At 46.7% G+C, this 20,468-nt stretch overlaps 1 protein-coding gene across 2 annotated transcripts; it reads left to right on the top strand.

Annotated features, from left to right (window-relative positions):
* Nucleotides 1-12,140: 12,140 nt before the first annotated feature.
* On the top strand, nt 12,141-20,064 carry CMTM3 (CKLF like MARVEL transmembrane domain containing 3). 2 transcript variants are annotated; one of them, XM_043599410.1, is made up of 5 exons: nt 12,141-12,432; nt 15,440-15,595; nt 16,606-16,701; nt 17,103-17,223; nt 18,734-20,064. In XM_043599410.1, the coding sequence occupies exons 1-5, from the start codon at nt 12,274-12,276 to the stop codon at nt 18,760-18,762; spliced, it is 561 nt and encodes a 186-aa protein (XP_043455345.1). In that variant the 5' UTR covers nt 12,141-12,273; the 3' UTR covers nt 18,763-20,064. The 2 variants fall into 2 exon arrangements, with proteins under 2 accessions (XP_043455345.1, XP_043455344.1); XM_043599409.1 differs by lacking the exon at nt 17,103-17,223 and having other exon boundaries at nt 12,169-12,432.
* The last annotated feature ends 404 nt before the right edge of the window (nt 20,065-20,468 follow it).

The following is a 20,468-nucleotide window of genomic DNA, read 5'->3' on the forward strand; positions in this document are numbered from 1 at the left end:
GAAGGCAGACTCAAAAGACATATCCTATGATTCATTTCTATGAAGTTCAAGGACAGGGAAAAATACAGCGGTTGCCTCAGGAGGTGAAGTTTGGGAACTGATTATAAAGGGGCACAAGGAGGGGGAGCCTGGGTAGCTCAGTCAGTTAAGCATCCGACTTTGGCCCAGGTCATGATCTCGCAGTTGGTGGGTTCAAGCCCTGCATCTGGCTCTGTCCTGACAGCACAGAGCCTGCTTCAGATTCTGTGTCTCTCTCTCTCTGCCCCTCCTCTGCTCACACTCGAGCTCTCTCAAAATAAATAAACTTTAAAAAAAAAAGTGGGGGGGCATGAGGGCATGAGAAAGTTCTTTATTTTCATTAGGGAAGTGGTCATATAGGTATATACATGTGTCAAAACATTCAACTATATACATAACGCCTGTGTATTTCATAGTATGTAAATTTTATCTAAAAATGTAAGTGAAACATGACTGTGTTCAGAATCTAATGGAAAAGGGTAGACCTTGCTGAACTCCTTTGTGTGGCCATTCCTCTCAATCCCTGGAGGCGGCTCTCTGAAGCAGGCAGAGGTTTTCCATGTCCAGACGGAGAAGGCGTGCAGTGGGGCGGAGCGTGACTTGATGCAGCCACCTGTCATACTGAGGAGAACCTGGGACAGGGTTGTGGTCACCACAGACTTCAGGAAGATGCCTCTTTGGACCAAAACTACATCCAGTGAGTATCTTCCAGGAGTAAGGAATGACCTGGGGCATATCACCCATGGAAATGGTCAAAATGCAAATTCGGAAAAATCCTAACTACAGGGTAAAGATACCATGTCCTTAAAACAAGGGACTGTAAAGACGACAATAAGCTAACAACAGTTCTTGGGAGGCGGGAGGGAGTAGATTATGAGAAAGATTTTAAAATTTAACAGAAGGGTTGAATAATAGAACAGACAGGGGCATCTGGGTGTGCTGGGTGTGGAGGCTCCTTAAGATTCTCTCTCTCCCTTTCTCTGTGCCCCTCCCCTGCTGGTATACTCTCTCTGTAAAAAAAAAAAAAAAAAAAAAAAAAAAAGACTAGCAAAAGAAAATAACAGAGATTGGAGTACAGATAAATAAAACATAGAGTAGAAAAATAATAGAATCAAGAACAAAAAGTTGGTTCTTTGAAAATATCAACAAAAAAAAAAAGATCAACAAATCTTTAGGTAGTGATGAAGAAAAAATGGGAGAGAACACATAACAAAAACCAGAATTGAAAGTGCAGACATTACTAATGATGATAGAAAAATAAAAACGAATACAAGATTATAACAATTGTATGCCAACAAACTAGATGAAATGGACAAACTAGAAACATACAAATTACCTAAAGTGATTCAAGAAGAAATAGAAAATCTCAACAGATCTACAAAAGATCAAAAGAGTAACCAAAAACCTCCCAATGAAGTCCAGTACCAGACAGTTTCACTGGTGAATCCCACCAAACATTTATTTATTTTTAATTTATACTTTTTAAAGTTTTTTTGAGAGAGTATTACAAGTGGGGGAGGGACAGAGAGAGAAGGAGAGAATCCCACTGATGGCGCAGAGCCTGATGCGGGGCTCAAACTCACGAACTGTGAGATCATGACCTGAGCCAAAGTCAGATGCTTAACTGACTGAGCCACCCAGACACCCCCCTACCAAACACTTAAAGCAGAATGAATACCAACCCTTCGCAAACTCTTCCAAAAACCAGAAGACAAGGGAACACTTCCTAAGTCACTATATGGGGCCAGAATTACCCCAATAACAAAGCTAGATGAAGACATCACAAGAAAACTATATACCAGCATTCATTGACTGTAGATGTAAAAATCCTCGACAAAATATTAGCAAACCAACTCTAACAACATATTAAAATTATTATATACTATGACCAGGTGGTATTTACCCCAGAATAGTACTGCAAAGTTTTTGAAAACGGAACTGCCACTGGAGTCACAGTCCAATGGCAGGTAGGATATTGTGGCCTGAATCTAACCAGTTGATTGCCTGCTAAAAAAACAAACAACAACAACAACAACAACAACTAAAAACCAATGCTCTCTATAGGAATTAAGTAAATCCAGAGTTCATAGCATAATATTCAAAATGTCCAAAATACAATAATTACTTGACATATTAAGAGACGGAAAAATCTGGGGCACCTGGGTGGCTCAGCTGGTTAAGCATTCAACTCTTGATTTCAGCTCAGGTCATGATCTTGTGGTTCATGGTATCAAGCCCCATGTTGGGCTCTGTGCTAAATAGCACAGGATCTGCTTGGGATTCTCTCTCTCCCTTGCTCTCTGCCCCTCCCCCACTCATATGTGCTCTCACTCTCTCAAACATTTAAAAAAAAATGTTAAAAGAAACAGAAAAATCTCAAAATTTCATGAGAGAAAAGACAATGAATAAACAACCCTAAATATAACAACAAATGTTAGATGATTAGGCAGAAACTTTAAAGAGAATATTATAGCCATGCGCTAAGTGAAATAATTGGAATGATAGAAAGTCTTAGTGGAGAAATATAAAATATTTTTAAAAATCAGATGGAAATTTTAGAACTGAATACAATAACCAAAATAAAAAATCTCACTGGGTGTGCTTAATAACAGAATGGAAATGACAGAACAAGGAGTTCATGAACTTGAAGACAAATCAAAAGAAATTATCCAGTCTCAGAAGACATGAATAGATACTTTTCCAAAGAAGACATCCAAATGGCCAACAGACATATGAAAAGATGCTCAACATCATCCATCCTCAGGGAAATACAAATCAAAACCACAATGAGGGGCGCCTGGGTGGCGCAGTCGGTTAAGCGTCCGACTTCAGCCAGGTCACGATCTCGCGGTCCGTGAGTTCGAGCCCCGCATCAGGCTCTGGGCTGATGGCTCAGAGCCTGGAGCCTGTTTCCGATTCTGTGTCTCCCTCTCTCTCTGCCCCTACCCGTTCATGCTCTGTCTCTCTCTGTCCCAAAAAATAAATAAACGTTGAAAAAAAAAAAAACCACAATGAGATACCACCTCATACCTGTCAGAATGGCTAAAATTACAACTCATGAAACAACAGATGTTGGCAAGGATGTGGAGAAACAGGAACCCCTTTGCAAGGAATGCAAACTGGTGCAGCCACTCTGGAAAACAGTATGGTGGTTCCTCAAAAAATTAAAAATAGAACTGTTGTATGACCCAGCAATTGTACTACTAGGTATTTACCCAAAGGATACAAAAATGCTGATTCATAGGGGCACATGCACCCCAATGTTTACAGCAGCACTATCAACAACAGCCAAATTATGGAAAGAGCCCAAATATCCATCAACTGATAAATGGATAAAGACAATGTGGTATATATATACAATGGAATACTACTCAGTGATCAAAAAGAATGAAATCTTGCCATTTGCAATGACATGGATGGAAGTAGAGTATATTATGCTAAGCAAAATAAGTCAGAGAAAGACAAATATATGATTTCATTCATAGGTGGAATTTAAGAAACAAAACAGATGAACATAGGGGAAGGGAAGGAAAACAAGATAAAAACAGAGAGAGAGGCAAACCATAACAGACTCTTAGATACAGAGAACAAACTCAGGGTTGCTAGAGGGAGATGGGTGGGGGGATAGGCTAAATGAGTGATGGGCATTAAGGAGGGCACTTGTAGGGATGAGCACTGGGTGTTATATGTACGTGATGAATCACTGGTTCCTACTCCTGAAACCAACACTACACTGTATGTTAATTAACTTGAATTTAAATAAATTGTTTAAATATAAATGTTTAAATAAAGTAAATTTTTAAAGTATCCAATTTCAACAAAAAAAAAGAGTAATAAGATTGAAAGAAGAAGAAGAAGAACAACAACAACAACGACAACAACAACAGAGACTTCAGAACTTTAGAGACAATACCAAAAGAATACTTGTATCACTGGATTCCCACAAAGTATGGAGTGAGAGTGTGGCACAAAAACTTCTTGAAGAAATGATGGCCGACAACTTCCTCAAATAAGCAAAAGACACAAATTTACAGATTCAAGAAATTCAGTAAATTTCTAACAGAAGAAGCAAAGAAATCATACTCAGGTACATCCTAATCAAATTTCTCAACACTGAAGATGAAGAAAAAAATATTGAGAGCACCTAGAGGAAAATGATGCAACAATCTGAATAACTGAGGATTTGCCATCAGGGACTGTGGAGCCCAGAAAGAAGTAGCACAATTTTCAAGTGTTAAAGGAAAATAACCATCAAACCAGAATGCTTTATCCAGTGAAAATACCCTTCTTTCATCAATGAAGGCAAAAAAAAAAAAAAAAAGACATTCTCAAAACAAGGAAGACTAAAAGAACACATTGCCAGTAGATCTGCTCTGAAAGAAGCGCCAAAGGAAGTTCTTTAGACAGTAGGGAAATTATACCGGAAGGAAACATGGCACTTAAAAGATAAAGAATGAGCAACTAAAATAGTAAATATCTTAAAAATTAAAAACAGAACTACCATATGATCCAGCAATCCCACTCCTGGATATATGTCCAAAGAAATCGAAATTATGTTGAAGAGATATCTGCACCCCCCTGTTTATTACAGCATTATTTATACATGGAAACAATCTAAGAGTCCATCGATGGATAAATGGATAAAGAAAATATGGCATATACATATATATATATACATATATTATATATATGTATATACACATACACACACAATGGAATATTATTCAGCCTTTAAAAAGAAGGAAAACCTGCCATTTGTGGCAAGATAGAGGACATTATGCTAAGTGAAATAAATTAGAAAAAGAGAAATACTGATCTCAATTATATGCAGAATTTAAAACAAGAAAAAAGAAAAAAATGAAACTCAGAAAATGAGATCAGATTTGTGGTCACCAAAGACAAGTGATGGAGGGAGAGAGAATTAGATGAAGGCAGTCAAAAGGTACAAACTTCCAGTTATAAGAGACATAAGTATTAAAGATGTAATGCAACATAACTATAGTTAATATCGCTGTATGCCATATTTGAAAGTTGATAAGAGACTAAATCCTGAAAGTTCTTATCACAGGTTAAAAAACACTTTTCTCTTTTTTTGTATCTATATTTGATGATGGATGTTAACTAAACTTATTGTGTTAGTCACTTAACCATACACATACATCAACTTCTTATGCTGTGCACTTTAAACTTATATGTCAATTATTATTGTATGTCAGTTATATATCAATATAAAACTGGTAGAATATACCAGTAGAATAGAATATACTCCTCAAGTTCTTTAAAATATGTTTGATGTTTGAAAGCGAAAATCTTCTTTTTTAAATGTCTTAATGTTTATTTATTTTTGAGAGAGAGACAGAGAGACAGACAGAGTGTAAGCAGGGGAGGGGCAGAGAGAGAGGGAGGGAGACACAGAATCCAAAGCAGGCTCCAGGCTCTGAGCTGTCAGCACAGAGGCCAACACAGGGCTTGAACCCATGAACCGTGAGATCATGACATGAGCCAAAGTCGGATGCTTAACCAACTGGGCCACCCAAGAAACCCCACAAGCAAAAATCTTAACATCATCTGATGGGATTTCCAGTATAGGTACATGTAATACATGCGACAGCCACAACATAAAGAGGGGAGGTTAAAATGACATATATGATGTTCAAGTTTCTGCATTGCATTTGAAGTGGTAAAATATTAATTCTAAACAGACTGTGAAAAGTTAAGCACGTATATATTAATCCCTATAGAAAACACTAAGAAACAGTACAAAGAGAGTAAAAAGCTCAATAGATGTAATAAGAGAAGACTAAAAAATATTTAATCCAAAAGAAGGCAGGAAAGAATGGACAAATAAAGAAGGAACAAACAAAACAAAATTGTAGACCTAAATCCAAATATAAATAATTACATTAAATATAGATGGTCTAAACATACCAATTAAAATAGATGGTCAGATAAATTTTTTTTAAAGACTCAATCATATGCCATCTACAGGAAACTCTACTTTTTTTAAGTTCTTATTTATGTATTTTTGAGACAGGCAGGTAGGGGCAGAGAGAGGGAGTGAGAGAAGCCCAAGCAGGCTCCAGGCTGTCAGTGCAGAGTCCGACATGGTGCTTGAACTCACAAACTGTGGGATCCTGACCTAAACTGAAATCAAGAGTCAGACACTTAATCAACTGACCACCCAGGTGCCCCAGGAAACTCATTTTAAATATAATGGTATAGGTAGATTAAAAATAAAAGAATGGAAATAGATACTGCATTTGAACACCAATCAAAAGAAAACTGCAATGGTTGTACTCACGTCATACAAAGCAAAAAGCAAAAAAACAAAATCACCAGGGATAAAAGAGACACATAAGGATAAAATGATAAATCCACTTTATGAAAATACAACAATCCTAAATCTTCCTAATAACAGAGCCTCAAAACGCATAAAGCAAAAACTGAAAGAACTGAACAAAAACATGGACAAATCTACACATATTGTTGAGGATGTCAACTTTTCTCTCCCAGTAATTGATAGAACAAGTACACAGGAAACCAGCAAGGATACAGAAAAACTAAATACCACAAATCAACTGGATCTAAATGGCATTTATAGATCACTTCACTCAATAATACATTCTTTTCAAGTGTACAGCAAAGCATTCACCAAGATGGCCCATATCCTGAATTATAAGACAAATCTCCATAAACTTAAAAGAATTAAAATCATACAGAGTATATTCTCTGGCATAATGGAATTAATGGAAATTAAACTGGAAATCAATAACAGAAAGAGGACTAGAAAATCTCCAAATGTCTGAAAATTGAACAATATACCACCAAATAATCTGCAGTTCAAAGATAACGTCTTGGGAAAAATTAGAAAATATTTTGAAGTGAACAAAAATGAAAATACAACATATCAAAGTTGGTAACATAAAACAAAAGTAGTAGAGAGATAGTTTTAGCGTTAAATGGTTCTATGAGAAAAGCAGAGACAAGATATACAAATGCCAACAAAAAGAAAGTAGGTGTGGTGAAATTAATATTAAATGAAATAGAATCAAAAGCTAAAAGCATTCACTAGGGAAAACAGAGATATCAAAATGATAGTTAATAAATAAATGCCAGGTACTACTCTAAGATATTTTTATGTATTATCTCATTTAATCCTTACAATAATCATATGACTGGGGTGCCTGGATGGTTCAGTCGGTTCAATGTCCCAGATCTTGATTTAGGCTCAGGTCATGATCCCAGGGTTGTGGGATCCAGCTCTGCGTCAGGCTCCATGCTGAGCATGGAGTCTGCCTCAGATTCTTTCTCTGCCCCTCTGCCCTGTTCACACACACACACTCCTGCTCTCTGTCTAAATAAATAAATAAAAATATATATAAATAAATCTAAATTGTATACATCAATTATAATACATAAATTAATAATTTATAAATTTTAAATTTATAATAGATAAATTTATATATATATAAACATTTTTTAATAGTAATCATACGACTTAAGTAATGTCACTATCACCATTTTGTGAATGGAGAAACTGAGGACAGAGAAGAAAGTCGTACAACCGGGATTTATGCTTATGCTCTTAATTGCTTAATTAATGTGCTTAAGCAATTAATATGCTTAATTGCTATCCTACTGAACAAAACATATGTTAACTCCTGTTCATCCAACATGATAACTTAAAAACAAAAACAAGAAAACATTAGAAATCCAAAGAAAAGTAATACATGGAAAACTTTAGTGAGGAGCTTTAATATATCTGTTTCAGTAAATCAATACATCAAGCAAAAGAAGGGTAAGTATACAGAGAGTTTCAATTACATAATTAAAAAGATACATAGTAGATACATAGGTAAGTTTTGTACCCAACCAGGAGAGACTATTCAATGTTTTTAAACACACACGGAACATTTACCAAACTTGACTATCAGGACACAAAATCTCAACAAGTTCCAAAAAAGGAGAACATATAGACCTATTCTCTAAATAAAATAAATAATAAAATTAGAAATTCACCAGTAAAGTCTAACATTTCTCTAACTAAAAACTTCAAAATACCCTTTTAAATTATTCTTGGATTAAAGAGGAAATTAAAATGGAAACTACAAGCTAATTAGAAGTGAATAAAAATTAGAGCAATATTTTGGGGATGTGTCCTAAGTGGTCCTCAAAGAAAGATTTATAGCTTTAAATGCCTTCATTAGGAAAAAAGAAAGACCTAAATAAAGCACAACACAACACACAAGAAATAAAATATAATGAAATAAAAACTAGCGGTCAATTCTATTTATGAAAATAAAGGCAAAAATCCCAAATAAAATACTAGCAAAATGAATCCAAAGGTTTATCAAAAGAGCAAAACACTATGGGTATTAAAGGTACATCCCACAAATGTAAGGATGGTGAGTCAGGAAAACTGCTCTTGGAGCACTTGGGTGGCTCAGTCGGTTAAGCGTCCCACTCTTGATTTTGGCTCAGGTCATGATCTCAGAGTCACGAGATCAAGCCCACCGTCAGGCTCCGTGCCTAGCACGGAGCCTGCTTGAGATTTCCCTCCCTCTCCTTTTGCCCCTCCCCACTAGCACCCCTCCCCCCTCCTGCACACTCACACAGGGCCTGCTCGAGTGCTCTCATCTCTCTCAAAAAAAGGAAATTAAAAAAAATTTAAGAAAAAAGAAAAAACTGCTATTGTCAGTCATCACATTCCTAGATTAAAGGAAAAAAACACCAGGTTCTAGAAGGAAAAATCTGTATGGCAAAAGTGCCAAGTAAAAGGCAAATGACAAACCAGGAAAAACTATTCATAACTCACATTTCAGAAAAAGGATATCTCCTTTTATAATCTCCTGAATATAGGCATTCTTATGCATCAATTTTTTTAAACAGACAATTAATAGAAAAACATACAAAGGATGTGAAAAGCAGTTCTCGGAAAAGCAAAAGCAACTGGCTGTTACATATGCAAAAACAAAACAAAACAAAAAAAACCCTTGATCCACTCATAACTAGAGAAATGCAAATCAACACTGCCCAGGGGGTTTTGTTTCTAAATACCATTCTCCAATAAAAGAACCTGAGTTTCCTGGAGGAACCCTGACTCTAGGGCTGAAATGGGGAGAATACAATATGACCCTGAAGCACCTTATAGGGTCAGAAAATAAGCAAATGAGGGAAAAAAGATGAGGGATGGGTACACAGGAGCCCACCTGAAGGAGCTAATAAAGGCCAAAGATGAAACAATTTAACCAACAAAATTAAGCATGATAGTATTTAATTATAACCCAAAGACTAAAATAAATCAGTGTAGGAGAACAGAAAATATTCCTTACACAGGAATGTAAAAGGAATAGAGAGAGCCACCCTCCTTCATTCCAGAGCAGACATTTCCTGCTGCCATCCCATGTGATAGGTTCCGCGCTGGGCTATATGACTGGATCCCATGGAGCTCACGGCCCATGGTGGGAGGCACAGTGGTCACAGGCATCCAGTCACCTCAAGCAGGGGCACCCCTTGGGTTCTACTTGCCCTCTCCCTGGACTCTCTCAGCCACCCAGGTGAGTCACCACATTTTGTGTGAGTATGAGTTCCCCTTCAGTAAAGTGAGATCTGAATTACATGACAGAAAATGCAACCATTTTAAGTGCATTTGATATGCTTTGACGAGTGTATGTTCCTGTGTAGTCACCACCCTAGTCAAAATAAAAAACACTTCCAGCACTCCAGAAAGCTTCCTCCTGCCCCTACTGATGTGACTTCTATCACGATAGCTTAGTTTCACCTGTTCTAGAAATTCATAAAAATGTAGTCATGCAATATGTTCCTTTTGAGCCTGGCTTCCTTCATTCAACATACTATCTGCAAAATGCATCTATATTGTTGCATTTGTCAATGATTTCTTCCTTCTGGGGCGCCTGGGTGGCTCAGTCACTTTAGAGTCTCTTACTAGTTTTAGTATAGGTCATGATCTGGAGGCTTCGTGGGTTTGAACACTGCATTAGGCTCCTGGCTGGCAGCTGACTCCTCGTGGGCAGCACTGAGCCTGCTTGAGATTCTTGCTCTCTCCCTCCCTCTCTGCCCCTCTGCTGTCTCTGTCTCTCTCCAAATAAATAAATATTTTTAAAAAATGATTTATTCTTTTTTCTCGCTGAGAAGTATTCCAGTGTATGCATACCCCACAGTTTATTCTCTCTGCTATAATGAACCACCAGGCGGTGTGCAGTTTGAGCTACGAAAAAGACAGCTGCTGTGAACATTCACGTCCAAGCCTTTGCACTGACGTTGGGTAAATACCTACAAGTAAAATGCCTGAGTCATACGGTTGGCCTCTGTTTAACATTTTAGGAAACTGTCAAACTGTCTTCCGACGTGGAGGTAATCGTTTCCACCCACATCAGGGGTGTAGGAGAGTTCCAGCTGCTCCACGGTGCCTCCCCAGCACTGCAATAGTAGCATCCCCTTTTACGAAGCCATTTTAATAGGTATAAAATTGTATCTCATTGTGGCTTTAATTTGCCTTCCTAGACGTCTGATGATATTGAATATCTTTTCCTGTGCTTACTGGACATCATATATCTTTGTTGGATTATCTGTTCAAAACTTTGGCCCATTTAAGTTATTGGGGTGTTTTCTTCTTAATAATGAGTTACAGTTTTGAGCTGTGATTTAATTAACACTGATCGATATCAGGTTGTCCTCTGTTCTAACCTTCACCTGGCCTCTTTCCAGGCAATCTAGAGTAAGATCCAAACACCAGGGCCGGGTTCTCCACAAACTCTCTCCTCCTCCTGGCCCTTTGTTAGTTCTTTGTTCTACACAGGCTCCTGGCAACCCTCTGAATCAGCCATAACCAGCCAGACATCTATTACCAGGAATTATTTTATTCAGGGATCTGTGGACACATTTAGTTCACTCACTCCCCGCAGATAAGTTGAGGCTCCCTTGCATCCTGCAAATGAAATCTTTCTAGCACTGCTGTTTAATAAATAAATGAGCAAATGAATACCTCTTACCTGGTGGGAGAGATCAGCAAAGTCTTCTTTGAGGAAGTGAAACCACAGTATGACCACAGAATAAAAAAGAGTTCATCACATAACAAGATGGAGAAGAGCATTCCAGGTAGCAGGGTCAGCATGTACAAAGGCCCCGTGGTAGGAGGGAGCATGGCTTGTTCAAGAAACTGTAAGAAAGTCTATGAGTGGGAGAGACAAGGAGCAGAGGACAGCAAGAGATTATGGTTTTAGGCTCTTTACCAAGACTCTGAGCAAGATGGGAAACTCCCAAGATTTGGGGGGTAAGGGAAATGGAGGTGATCCTGATTGAAGATTTAAGCATCCTTCTGGCTGCCAAGGAAGGAAGCAGAGAGGCCTCTTAAAGACACCCTCCTAGGAGTCCAGGGAGGAGGCAGGAGTACTCTGGGACGTAGTCGAGGCCTTGGTGGTGGTGAGCAGTGAACAGAAACAAAGCTTTAGAAGATGAAGATGTGCAGGCCTGGTCACGGACTGATAGTGACGGTGAGGGAGAACGAGGACAGCCGCAGGCTCAGATCTTGGGGTGGAAGGATGGATGGCAGTGCCTTTCACTGGGGCTCAGGCGCCATCTGGGTGTCCTCCAGGGATGAACGGGGAGAGGGAGCAGAGGGCAGGCCAGGACAGCCAATGCAGAGGCGCAGGAGATGGGCTGGCCAGGGATGGGAGGGCAGGCTAGGGGAGAAAGAGAGTGAGGTCGGGGAGCTGACAGCGCGATCAAAGCCGCAGGGGGACCAGACAGAGGTCTTGGGAGTTTGGGCGCTTCGGTTTCTGGGTCCCGGACACAAGCAGTGACGCGGGCAGGAAGCTAGACGACGCAGCGCGAGTACACAGCCCGAAGCAGGGACTGGAATCCCCGACGGGGTGTTCAGGGACGGCAATTAAGAAGGTCTCGCGGGTGAGGGAAGAGTGCGGGCGTCTAAGGAGGCCCCAGCCCAGCACCAAGAACCGCAGAAAGGGCAGCCGGGAGCCAAGAGAAGTAGGAGAGGAGGGAGGGCGGAGCGGAAGGGAGAGGGACGGCGGGGGAGCGGGAGACAGAGGACGGGAGGAGGGGGCAGAGCTGGAGGGGAGGGGAGGGGAAGGGCGGGGCGGGGGCGGGGCGGCGGGGGGATGCTCCCCCGCTCTCGGGTCTCGCCTTTTTCTCCTTCCGCACTGTCTGGGTTTCCGCTTCCCTCCCGGGCGCGGGGTGAGGGAGCGGGGCCGCGCCTCGGTCCCGGCCGCCGCCGCCATGTGGCCCCCAGACCAGGAACCCGACCCGGACCCCGACCCGGCCCCGGCGCGCGCCGGACGCTCCCCGCCGGGCGCGGCGATGCCCGGGCTCCGCGCCCTCCTGCCGGCGCGCGCCTACCTCTGCTCGCTCAAAGGCCGCCTCCTGCTGGCAGAGTCGGTGAGTGCGACGCGGGGCCGGGGCTGGGGCCCGGGTCCGCGGAGGCGCCGTCGAGACTCCCGGCCCCGCCAACCCCTCGGAGCCGAGGAAGGCGGGCGGATCTGGGTGCATTCCCCAGGCGTCGGGTGGAGCTGACCCTCAGCGCGCGAGACCGAGGCGAGATGGGGTCTGAATCCAGGCCCTCCCGGCTCCCTAAACCAACATGGGGGAGCCGTCGAGAAGGCTGGGGCCGGGTCCCGTCCACGCGACGGCCGGGCCACTGGAAACCCAACCCAGCTGTGTGTGACTCCGGGCGCCCCCGCTCTCGCTGGGCCCCCGAGACGGGTTGTGTCCCTGCATCTTCTGGCCTCAGTCGCGGGCGCTCCGCTCCGCAAACCCTCCTGCCATCCCTGACTGCGCCCCGGGAGGAACTGGGCCCCTTCGGCGCTTCACGACGCTCGGGTGGGGGGCCAGGGTCAGTTCTCTGCGCTCTTGCCCGCTTTCCTGGGCGCAGGGAGGGCCGGCCGGGCCTCGAGCTGCGGGGCAGAGGCCAGAGTGGACTCCTGCCAGCTGAGACGGGGAACAGCGGGTAGTGGGAAGGGGACCCCCGGGACTGGGTGAGGCTAAGGCTCGCAGGCAGACCCCTCCCCCCGGGTGCACGGGGCCGGGGCGGGAACCCAGCGGGGTGACTTCATCCTCCTCCTCCCCTCCCTCGCTTGGATCCAGCCGCCCCGCCCCCTCCGAGTCCTTCCTCCTTTTCGCAACCGCCACCCCTGCCGGTCAGGCCTTTGTCTTCGGGACACTCCGAAAACTCCGGCGCAGTCAAGTGTGTGGGGTGGGGGGTCGGTGCTGGCCTCCGTGCAGTACCGGGGAGGAAGAGGCCGGGCACAGGGGAGGCGAGGTAGGGAGGAGCTCTTGTACCTTAGATTTCCCAGCAGTTTGACAGCCCCTATCCTTACTCCCACTTTGCAGACAAGAAAGCTGAGGCCAGAGCATAGGGGACTTGACAGGTGGGTCACTTGAGGGCTGGGTGACACCAAGGATGGGAGTGGAGATCAGAGGAAGGAGGCTTCTGCCCCCACACTTCTTCCACACTTCCACACTTGCCCGGGGCAGATGTCCCGGGCCCGCGTCGCAGTCACTTGACTCAGCAAGCAGGAGGCAGACTTTGAGCGGACAGATGCCAGTTCAGCCCTGGAAATTGATGGGAACCTCTTTTGCAGAGAAGCCTTTAATCCACAGGCCACTGAGGGGCCCCAATCCTAACCCACTCTGCCCACCTCATAGAGGAAGCCCTTGGCACATAGCTGGGTGTCAGGAATCCAGACCTAGGAAGATAAAGAAGTGGGGAGGAAGGGTTAGGGGTGATCACTGAAGACACAGGGGAGCCATTCTGGTCCCTCTTGGCTCCCTCTGGTCACCTCCGGCTGCCTCCAGGCCCCAGCAAGTAGGGAGACTGGCAAGGAAGTAGCCACCAGGAATTAGGGAATGAGGAAACAAGAATGGAGAGGGGGATCCCCAAAATCTGGCTTTGGGGGCGGTGGACAGGAAGGGGAGAGACACAAGAACAGCCCTCTCTTGAGGAAGTACAGCTGGAGACAGAATTTGGTCGGGGTCCCATGGACTTGCTTTCCTGGGAGACCTCTCTCTATGCCTTTATTTCCCATCTGTTCCACTTGAACTTAGCTACTTCCATGGCCATGTTCAGGGCTGACTTGTGCCCTGGGGACTCCCCAGGATCTCTTCATTTGTCTGAAGTGCATTTGTCTGAAGCAGCCACAGTGTTTCCTGTGTGGCATCTGGGTGTCCCTCCAGGGCCCCTAGGCCCCACTCCAAGCTACTCAACCATGGGCATGCTGAGCCCAGCCCAGCCATAGTGACAGAAACCAGGACAGATAAAGGCCAGCAACCGTGGGGCAAGAACTACAGCTGTGTGGTCAGCCAGCCCTGGGTTCAAATTCTGGTGCCTTTTTTATTGCATGACACTGAGCAAACGTCACTTCACCTGTCTGCACCTGTTTTCTCGTCTGTAAAGTGGGCTGTGAGCAAGCACCTGTGCATAGGTGGTTGTGAACATCCCACACACCTCAGCGTGCACTGGCCTGGGGAACAACAGCCCCGTCAGTCAGCGTGGTCTGCCCTGCAGCGCACCACATGGTCTGCAGAACTAGCTAGGGGCCTCCGCATCTTCCCGCATCAGTTCCCACCCACAGCACATGTGGAGGGCTGCGGAGAACTCCAATTCTTGCTCCTTAATGCAGTGTGCCCTTTTCACAAAGGCTGGAGGGGTGATGCAGCAGGGCCTCAAGTGTCAGGGTCAACACTCCCTCCTGGATGTTTTTTTCTTCTTATGGAAATTTGCAAATCTCTAAAAAACCCGAATGGTTATACTGTTAATGCCCATATACCCACCGCCATGCTTGCTTTATCACATATCTTACCCATTTACCTGTCCACCAAGCGAATTTAGTTTTTGATGCAAAGTAAAAATATACTTTGCCCGCATCAGTACATTTCACCTCTGAACACTTCAGCATGCATATCATTAACTAAAGCTCCAGATTTATATATTTTTTCAGCTAACATTCACATTTTGGGGAGTTGGGGGTAATTTTTTGAAACTGGTTCCTGCTTAGTGACTGCTAAGGTTTGATTTGCCGTATTGGATGCCGTCTGAGCTGGGTGCCCTGTTGGGTGGTTTCTGCCTTAGAGCCTGCTGGGGTGGGGGTGGGGTGAGCAGCTGTAGGAGGCGGCCTGGCCGGGTGGGGGTGGGGAGTGCTGGCGCTGGACACACATGAGAAGCTGGGGCTTCCTGACTGGGTCCTGGCAGGGAGCTGGTGTAGGGTCCAGATGCAGAGCCATGCCCAGGGGCTTAGGGGGCAGCGCGGGTGTGGGCCAGCGCCCCACGACAGGGTTCTAATCCTGGCAGCTGTGGGACTGTGGGCAGGTCACCTCCCCTGTTCCTGACTGCAGAGCACTGGGCCAGGGGTTGTGCAAGGGCACTGACTTTCCCTTGCCTCACCTCCAGGGTCTGTCGTTCATCACCTTTGTCTGCTATGTGGCATCCTCTGCATCCGCCTTCCTCGCGGCACCCCTGCTGGAGTTCCTGCTGGCCCTCTACTTCCTCTTTGCTGATGCCATGCAGCTGAATGACAAGTGGCAGGGATTGTGCTGGCCCATGATGGTGAGGGCTGGGCCCCAGGAGGGAGGGGTTTGGCTGCATTTCGGCCCTCACCTTTCACTGTGCTGGAGGGGCTATTTGCCGTAGGTTGGAGCCAGGCCCCACCACTCAACAGCCGCGTGACCCAGAGCAGGTTGCCTTAACCTCCAGGGCCTCCAGTGCCCCTCCCTGAGGCAGGGAACCTTAGCCGGCATCATGGCCCCTGGCCACCAGGTGGCGCTGGTGTTCCCAGCTGGGCCTGCTGGAATGAGCCTCTGCCGCAGGAATTCAAGCCATTTCCAAAAGGGCAAGGCAGGTTAACTGAGGGCTTGCGGGGCTTGCCCAGGCCTTAGCCATCTGGCAACTCGTTTTGTCACCTTGGGAGGCCTCAGAGCCCCACCTCAAACCTTGCTGTTTGAAAAGGGGCAGAAAGGCTGCCATTCAACCCTGGTCTCTTGACTTCGTATCCCATATACTTCCTGATGGGCTACAACCTGTGTCCCCATTGTAGAGACAGGGGAGCAGAAACCATGATGCATAAATGGATCTGCCGCAAGTATGTGGCACAGTGAAGCCCAGGGCCAGTTCTCCCCGTTGGAGAGCAAGCAGGGAGCAGATGAGCAGGTTTCCAACTTCCCCTTTCTTGCCGAACAGGGAGACCTGCATGTGGGCCAAGCCGCAGGGCAGGTGCAGCCTGTTGTCCACGGGGCAGTGGATGGCCAGCTGGACTGGGGACAAGGCAGCCTCAGCGGCTCGAAGCCCGCAGGGGCACCTAGGCAGGGGCAGGAATGGGGGTGGGACGAGGACCAGGGAGTGCAAACAGAGAGCCCGAGGATGCCAGATCTGCGGGGCCAGCTGTGTTTCCAGGATGCCGGGCCCATCATCCCCTGGCCAACAGTGGGTTCCAGCCCCATTCCTGCCACCTGGTGCCCTTCTGAGCCCCTGTCCCCTGCCTGGGCTCCCAGCTGCCCCTCTCCAGTGCTGTCCTCCACTCCTGGGAGGCCAGGGCAGTGACTGTGCCCACCGCTCCCCAGGACTTCCTGCGCTGCGTCACAGCAGCCCTCATCTACTTTGCCATCTCCATCACAGCTGTTGCCAAGTACTCGGACGGGGCTTCCAAAGCAGCTGGGGTGAGTAGCCGCCCTCTCCCTGGAAGGGGTTGCCCAGCAACGCCCCCTTGGGTTCACCCCACCCCAGATGCCCCTCGGACACTCCGTGGCTGGGGCACAGTCTGTCCCAGCTTAGGTCCCTCGGGGCTTCACGTGGATCTCAGCTATTCCAAAGTCCTCTTATTGGAGATTTAATCCACCCTGAGTTTTGAAGGCTGTTTGCCCAGCCAAGATAACAGCTCATTTTCCTCCTTGTTGGTACCGGGAGGGGTCTGTGCTTGCCAATCAGAGCTGCTTTTCCAAGCAGATAAAGCCAGGCGGTAGCTTCTCAGACCGGCCCCCCACCCCGTTCCCAGGCTCTTGGACCAGGGACTCCCAGCTCCTGATGACGGACTCCATCCACCTTGTGTCCTGTCCCACAGGTGTTTGGCTTCTTTGCCACCATCGTGTTTGCAATTGACTTCTATCTGATCTTTAATGATGTGGCCAAATTTCTCAAACAAGGGGACTCCGCAGACGAGAACACAGCTGACAAGGCAGAAGGTGGGTGGCCACCCTGTGGGTTTTTACCTGGGAACGTGGCTTATCACCCCCGGGGACCCTGCTCTCCCTGAGGGATACCCAGCCAGTTTGCGGCTCCAGGAGGAGCATCCCCACAGGCCGAGAGTGTCTTCGCAGCCTGGTTCTCCTGCTCCTTCATGCAGCTGGGTCTCCAGGGACCCTGCCCTTGCAGGAATGGTGAGCTGAGGGCAGGCCTGGCACTCCTCTTCTGTGACACCTTCGCTGATGAGCCCCCAGGGGTAGCCAGTCACTGGGCTGCAGAGCTGCCACCAGCTCGGACCAATGCACCTGCCCACCCCCCACCCCAGTCTCACCTGCCTGTGGCTCAGGGACCAGAAAACCAAGCTCTCCTCCTTATCTGCAGCACCGAAACAAGCTCAGTCAGGCTTATGACCCAGCAGAACCTACCCTTCTGCTAAAAATATATGAGGCTCATCTCGTCCCATCCCATACTAAGGCTAAAGCTAGGTTAAATGTTCCTAGATGTTTTCCTTAGGTCTTTGTGACCTGCTTACCAGTTGCCTGCCTGCTATGGATGCTTCTAGACAACCACTCTAGTGGACGAGTAGGAAGTAGCAGTGGAGACATGTGTTTGAATATTTTGTGAGCTTTAAATATTTGAAGGTACATAGTTATATATAGTAATTTTTTTTGCTATAAAATTATTCCTAGCTTATGTGTTAGAATGAATACAGCAAAACCACAAAGTCATGCCAGTCCAGCCCTTGGCACAGGGAGTTAAGGTTTATGGAGGCTCTCTGAGCTTGTCCATGACCCAGGAACAGTATGAGGACTGACTGGGGTTCTAAGGGACAGAGATTGGTCCCTCCCTGAAAATAGCAATTGGCACTGCTGGGGGAGGTGCAGGAGGTTTATGACTTAGGTGCTTTTCCTTCCTGAAGGTTCCAGAAGGCTCTATAGAGTACTCTTCAGTATTGGGATTCTAGGAACCTTGGAGTTACACCGCATAGATAGGCCCTTAACGTTATAAAATGTGTCTGATTACTGTATAAAATTAGGATTGGGGCAAGGAGGATGGAAACTATAAGGTGGCTAAAAAGAGGCTTCCTTATTTTCTAGTATATTTTAGTTTCTTGGGCCAGAAAATAGCTGTCCCCACCTTGCCCTGCTGAATTGCAGAGTAGGGTTGGGTTTGGGGTGTAGACATACCTCCCTGACACCCCAAAGTGAGAATAGCCCAGGATGACAGGGGAGAGCCTAGAGCAGAGGCATCCGGGCTCCACCCCCTGCACGTGGCCATGGCCTGGAGGTGACAGCAACCGCCTGTCCCAGGTGCCAGGCACGAGTGTTGGGGGGAGGGCGGCCTTCACACCAAGTAGATACCACCATCACAGTCAGCTACAGGAGGGGCCTGAGTCCAGAGCTCCAGCCAACAGCCAGAAACCCGGCCAATCTCCCCAGAAACAGCTTCCAGGCACCACTGGTCTGGAAGCTCCCACCAAGCATCCTCTTTGCTTTCCTTTCCTTTCAGAAGAGAATTCCGACTCTGACTCTGACTGAAGGCCTACCCTGCCCTGGCAACCCGAGCCTCATGGGCCTTGACTGCTGCACCTTCCGACCAGGAGAGCCGGGACGTGGTCAGGGGACCATGTGTGTTGGGAGAGAGGCTGTGACCTCAGCAGCAGTGGGAGTTGCTGAGGGAGCCAGCCTCCTCACAGCCCCAAGGTGACGTTCCCAAGCCCAGCATACAAATCGGCACCCCTTGGCTTAGCCCCGTCCAACCGCCCCATACACAGGGGCTTCGTGAATATTCTGCCACTTCTCATTTCTGCCCCGCAGACCTTAAGCCTTGTAACTTCCCTGCCAAAAATCAGCACAAGGGGACAGAGCTGATGGAGCCTTGTTACGGGAGGCATCTCATGCTGCAAAGCTGGCAGGGGGTGGGGGGGGGGCGGGTAGATGTAGGGCAGAAACCACCACAAGGCCAACCTGCTGGGCCCCGGGGGGTTTGTCTGCATTTGGTCACAACAGGCACTTTGTGGAGAATAATCCTTCTAAGATTCTTTTGTTCAAGGAGTACCAGCTGCCTCTTCGTTTCTTTTTGTTTCTGTTCTTAGTGTTTATTTTTGAGAGAGAAAGACAGAGCATGAGCAGGGAAGGGGCTGAGGGAGGGAGGGAGACAGAATCCAAAGCAGGCTCCAGGCTCTGAGCTGTCAGCACAGAGCCCGATGAGGGTCTCGAATTCATGAACCTCGAAATCCTGACCTGAGCCCAAGTCGGACCATTAACCAACTGAACCACTCAGGCGCCCCTGCCTCTTCATTCTTGAAGCAGGGAGAAAACTGACCTTGGCTCTCATCTGGGAGAGAGTGGGTCCGTAACGGGCACCTCACGCCCTCGGAAACCACGTCTTCTCTGGGCAACATGCCAGTTGTAGATTAGCTTACTAGGTCCAAAGGAGCGAGGGTACCTAACAGTGAAGTAACTGACAGCGTCCTGGGTAGCTGGGCGGGCCCAGCCAAACCCTCTTGCCCGCCAGCAGGTGAGAGGCTCCCAGGCACTCAGCATGACGTGTTTCTCGACCCCAGAGCAGGTCTCCTGACCACCTCTCCAGAGGTGAAATGTGCCTTCTGTGTTCGCCTGAGGACCTGTGCAGTGTATGTATGTTCAATAGGATTTTGTAACTGTATGTAATTTTTTTTTTTTTACACAACAGTAGCTTCTTTAAATGGCCTTTCCTGTGACCCAAGAGGCCTCATGAATGAGCCAGACGTGGACCCATGTCTTGGGCATTTGTAACCTTTGTTCTTCTCTTGCATGTCAAAAAAGCCATAATGGATTAAACCAGACTACCTGCTTGGAGTGTATGTGTTTGAAAACCCCTCACGCTCCCCAGAGCATGCGGTCCAGGGTCACGCTTCAGCACAGACTGGGCACATACACGGTGAGTCCCGACAGCGCCAGGCTTCGATAGCACACGTACATTTGCTCCACACCAGGCACACCTAAGCATCGGATGCCTGTGCTCTCATCTAGTCTTCACACGATCCTGTTTCACTGTCCAGGAAACTGACAGAAGGTTCAGGAACTTGCCCAAATCATCATGGCCCCTTTTAGGAGGGCCTCTCACTTATCTATCAGGAAAACCACCCACGGCACCTCTGAGATAGCCAGAACCTGGGCCTCTCGTGGTTTGGAAACTGGTCGCACGAGGGACACCACACTTGAAGACTGGGAGAGCGCCGGGTCGGCATTTGGCCCAGGTA

The sequence above is a fragment of the Prionailurus bengalensis genome, chromosome E2 (genome assembly GCF_016509475.1).
Source record: "Prionailurus bengalensis isolate Pbe53 chromosome E2, Fcat_Pben_1.1_paternal_pri, whole genome shotgun sequence".
In the NCBI taxonomy this organism is placed as follows: Eukaryota; Metazoa; Chordata; class Mammalia; order Carnivora; family Felidae; genus Prionailurus; species Prionailurus bengalensis.

Excerpts from the sequence above, each read along its gene's own strand:
- CMTM3 (XM_043599409.1), top strand. The coding sequence starts at position 12,274 with ATGTGGCCCCCAGACCAGGAACCCGACCCGGACCCCGACCCGGCCCCG. Across the intron at positions 12,433-15,439 it reads GCCTCCTGCTGGCAGAGTCG|GGTCTGTCGTTCATCACCTT; the intron begins GTGAGTGCGACG and ends CCTCACCTCCAG. Across the intron at positions 15,596-16,605 it reads GATTGTGCTGGCCCATGATG|GACTTCCTGCGCTGCGTCAC; the intron begins GTGAGGGCTGGG and ends ACCGCTCCCCAG.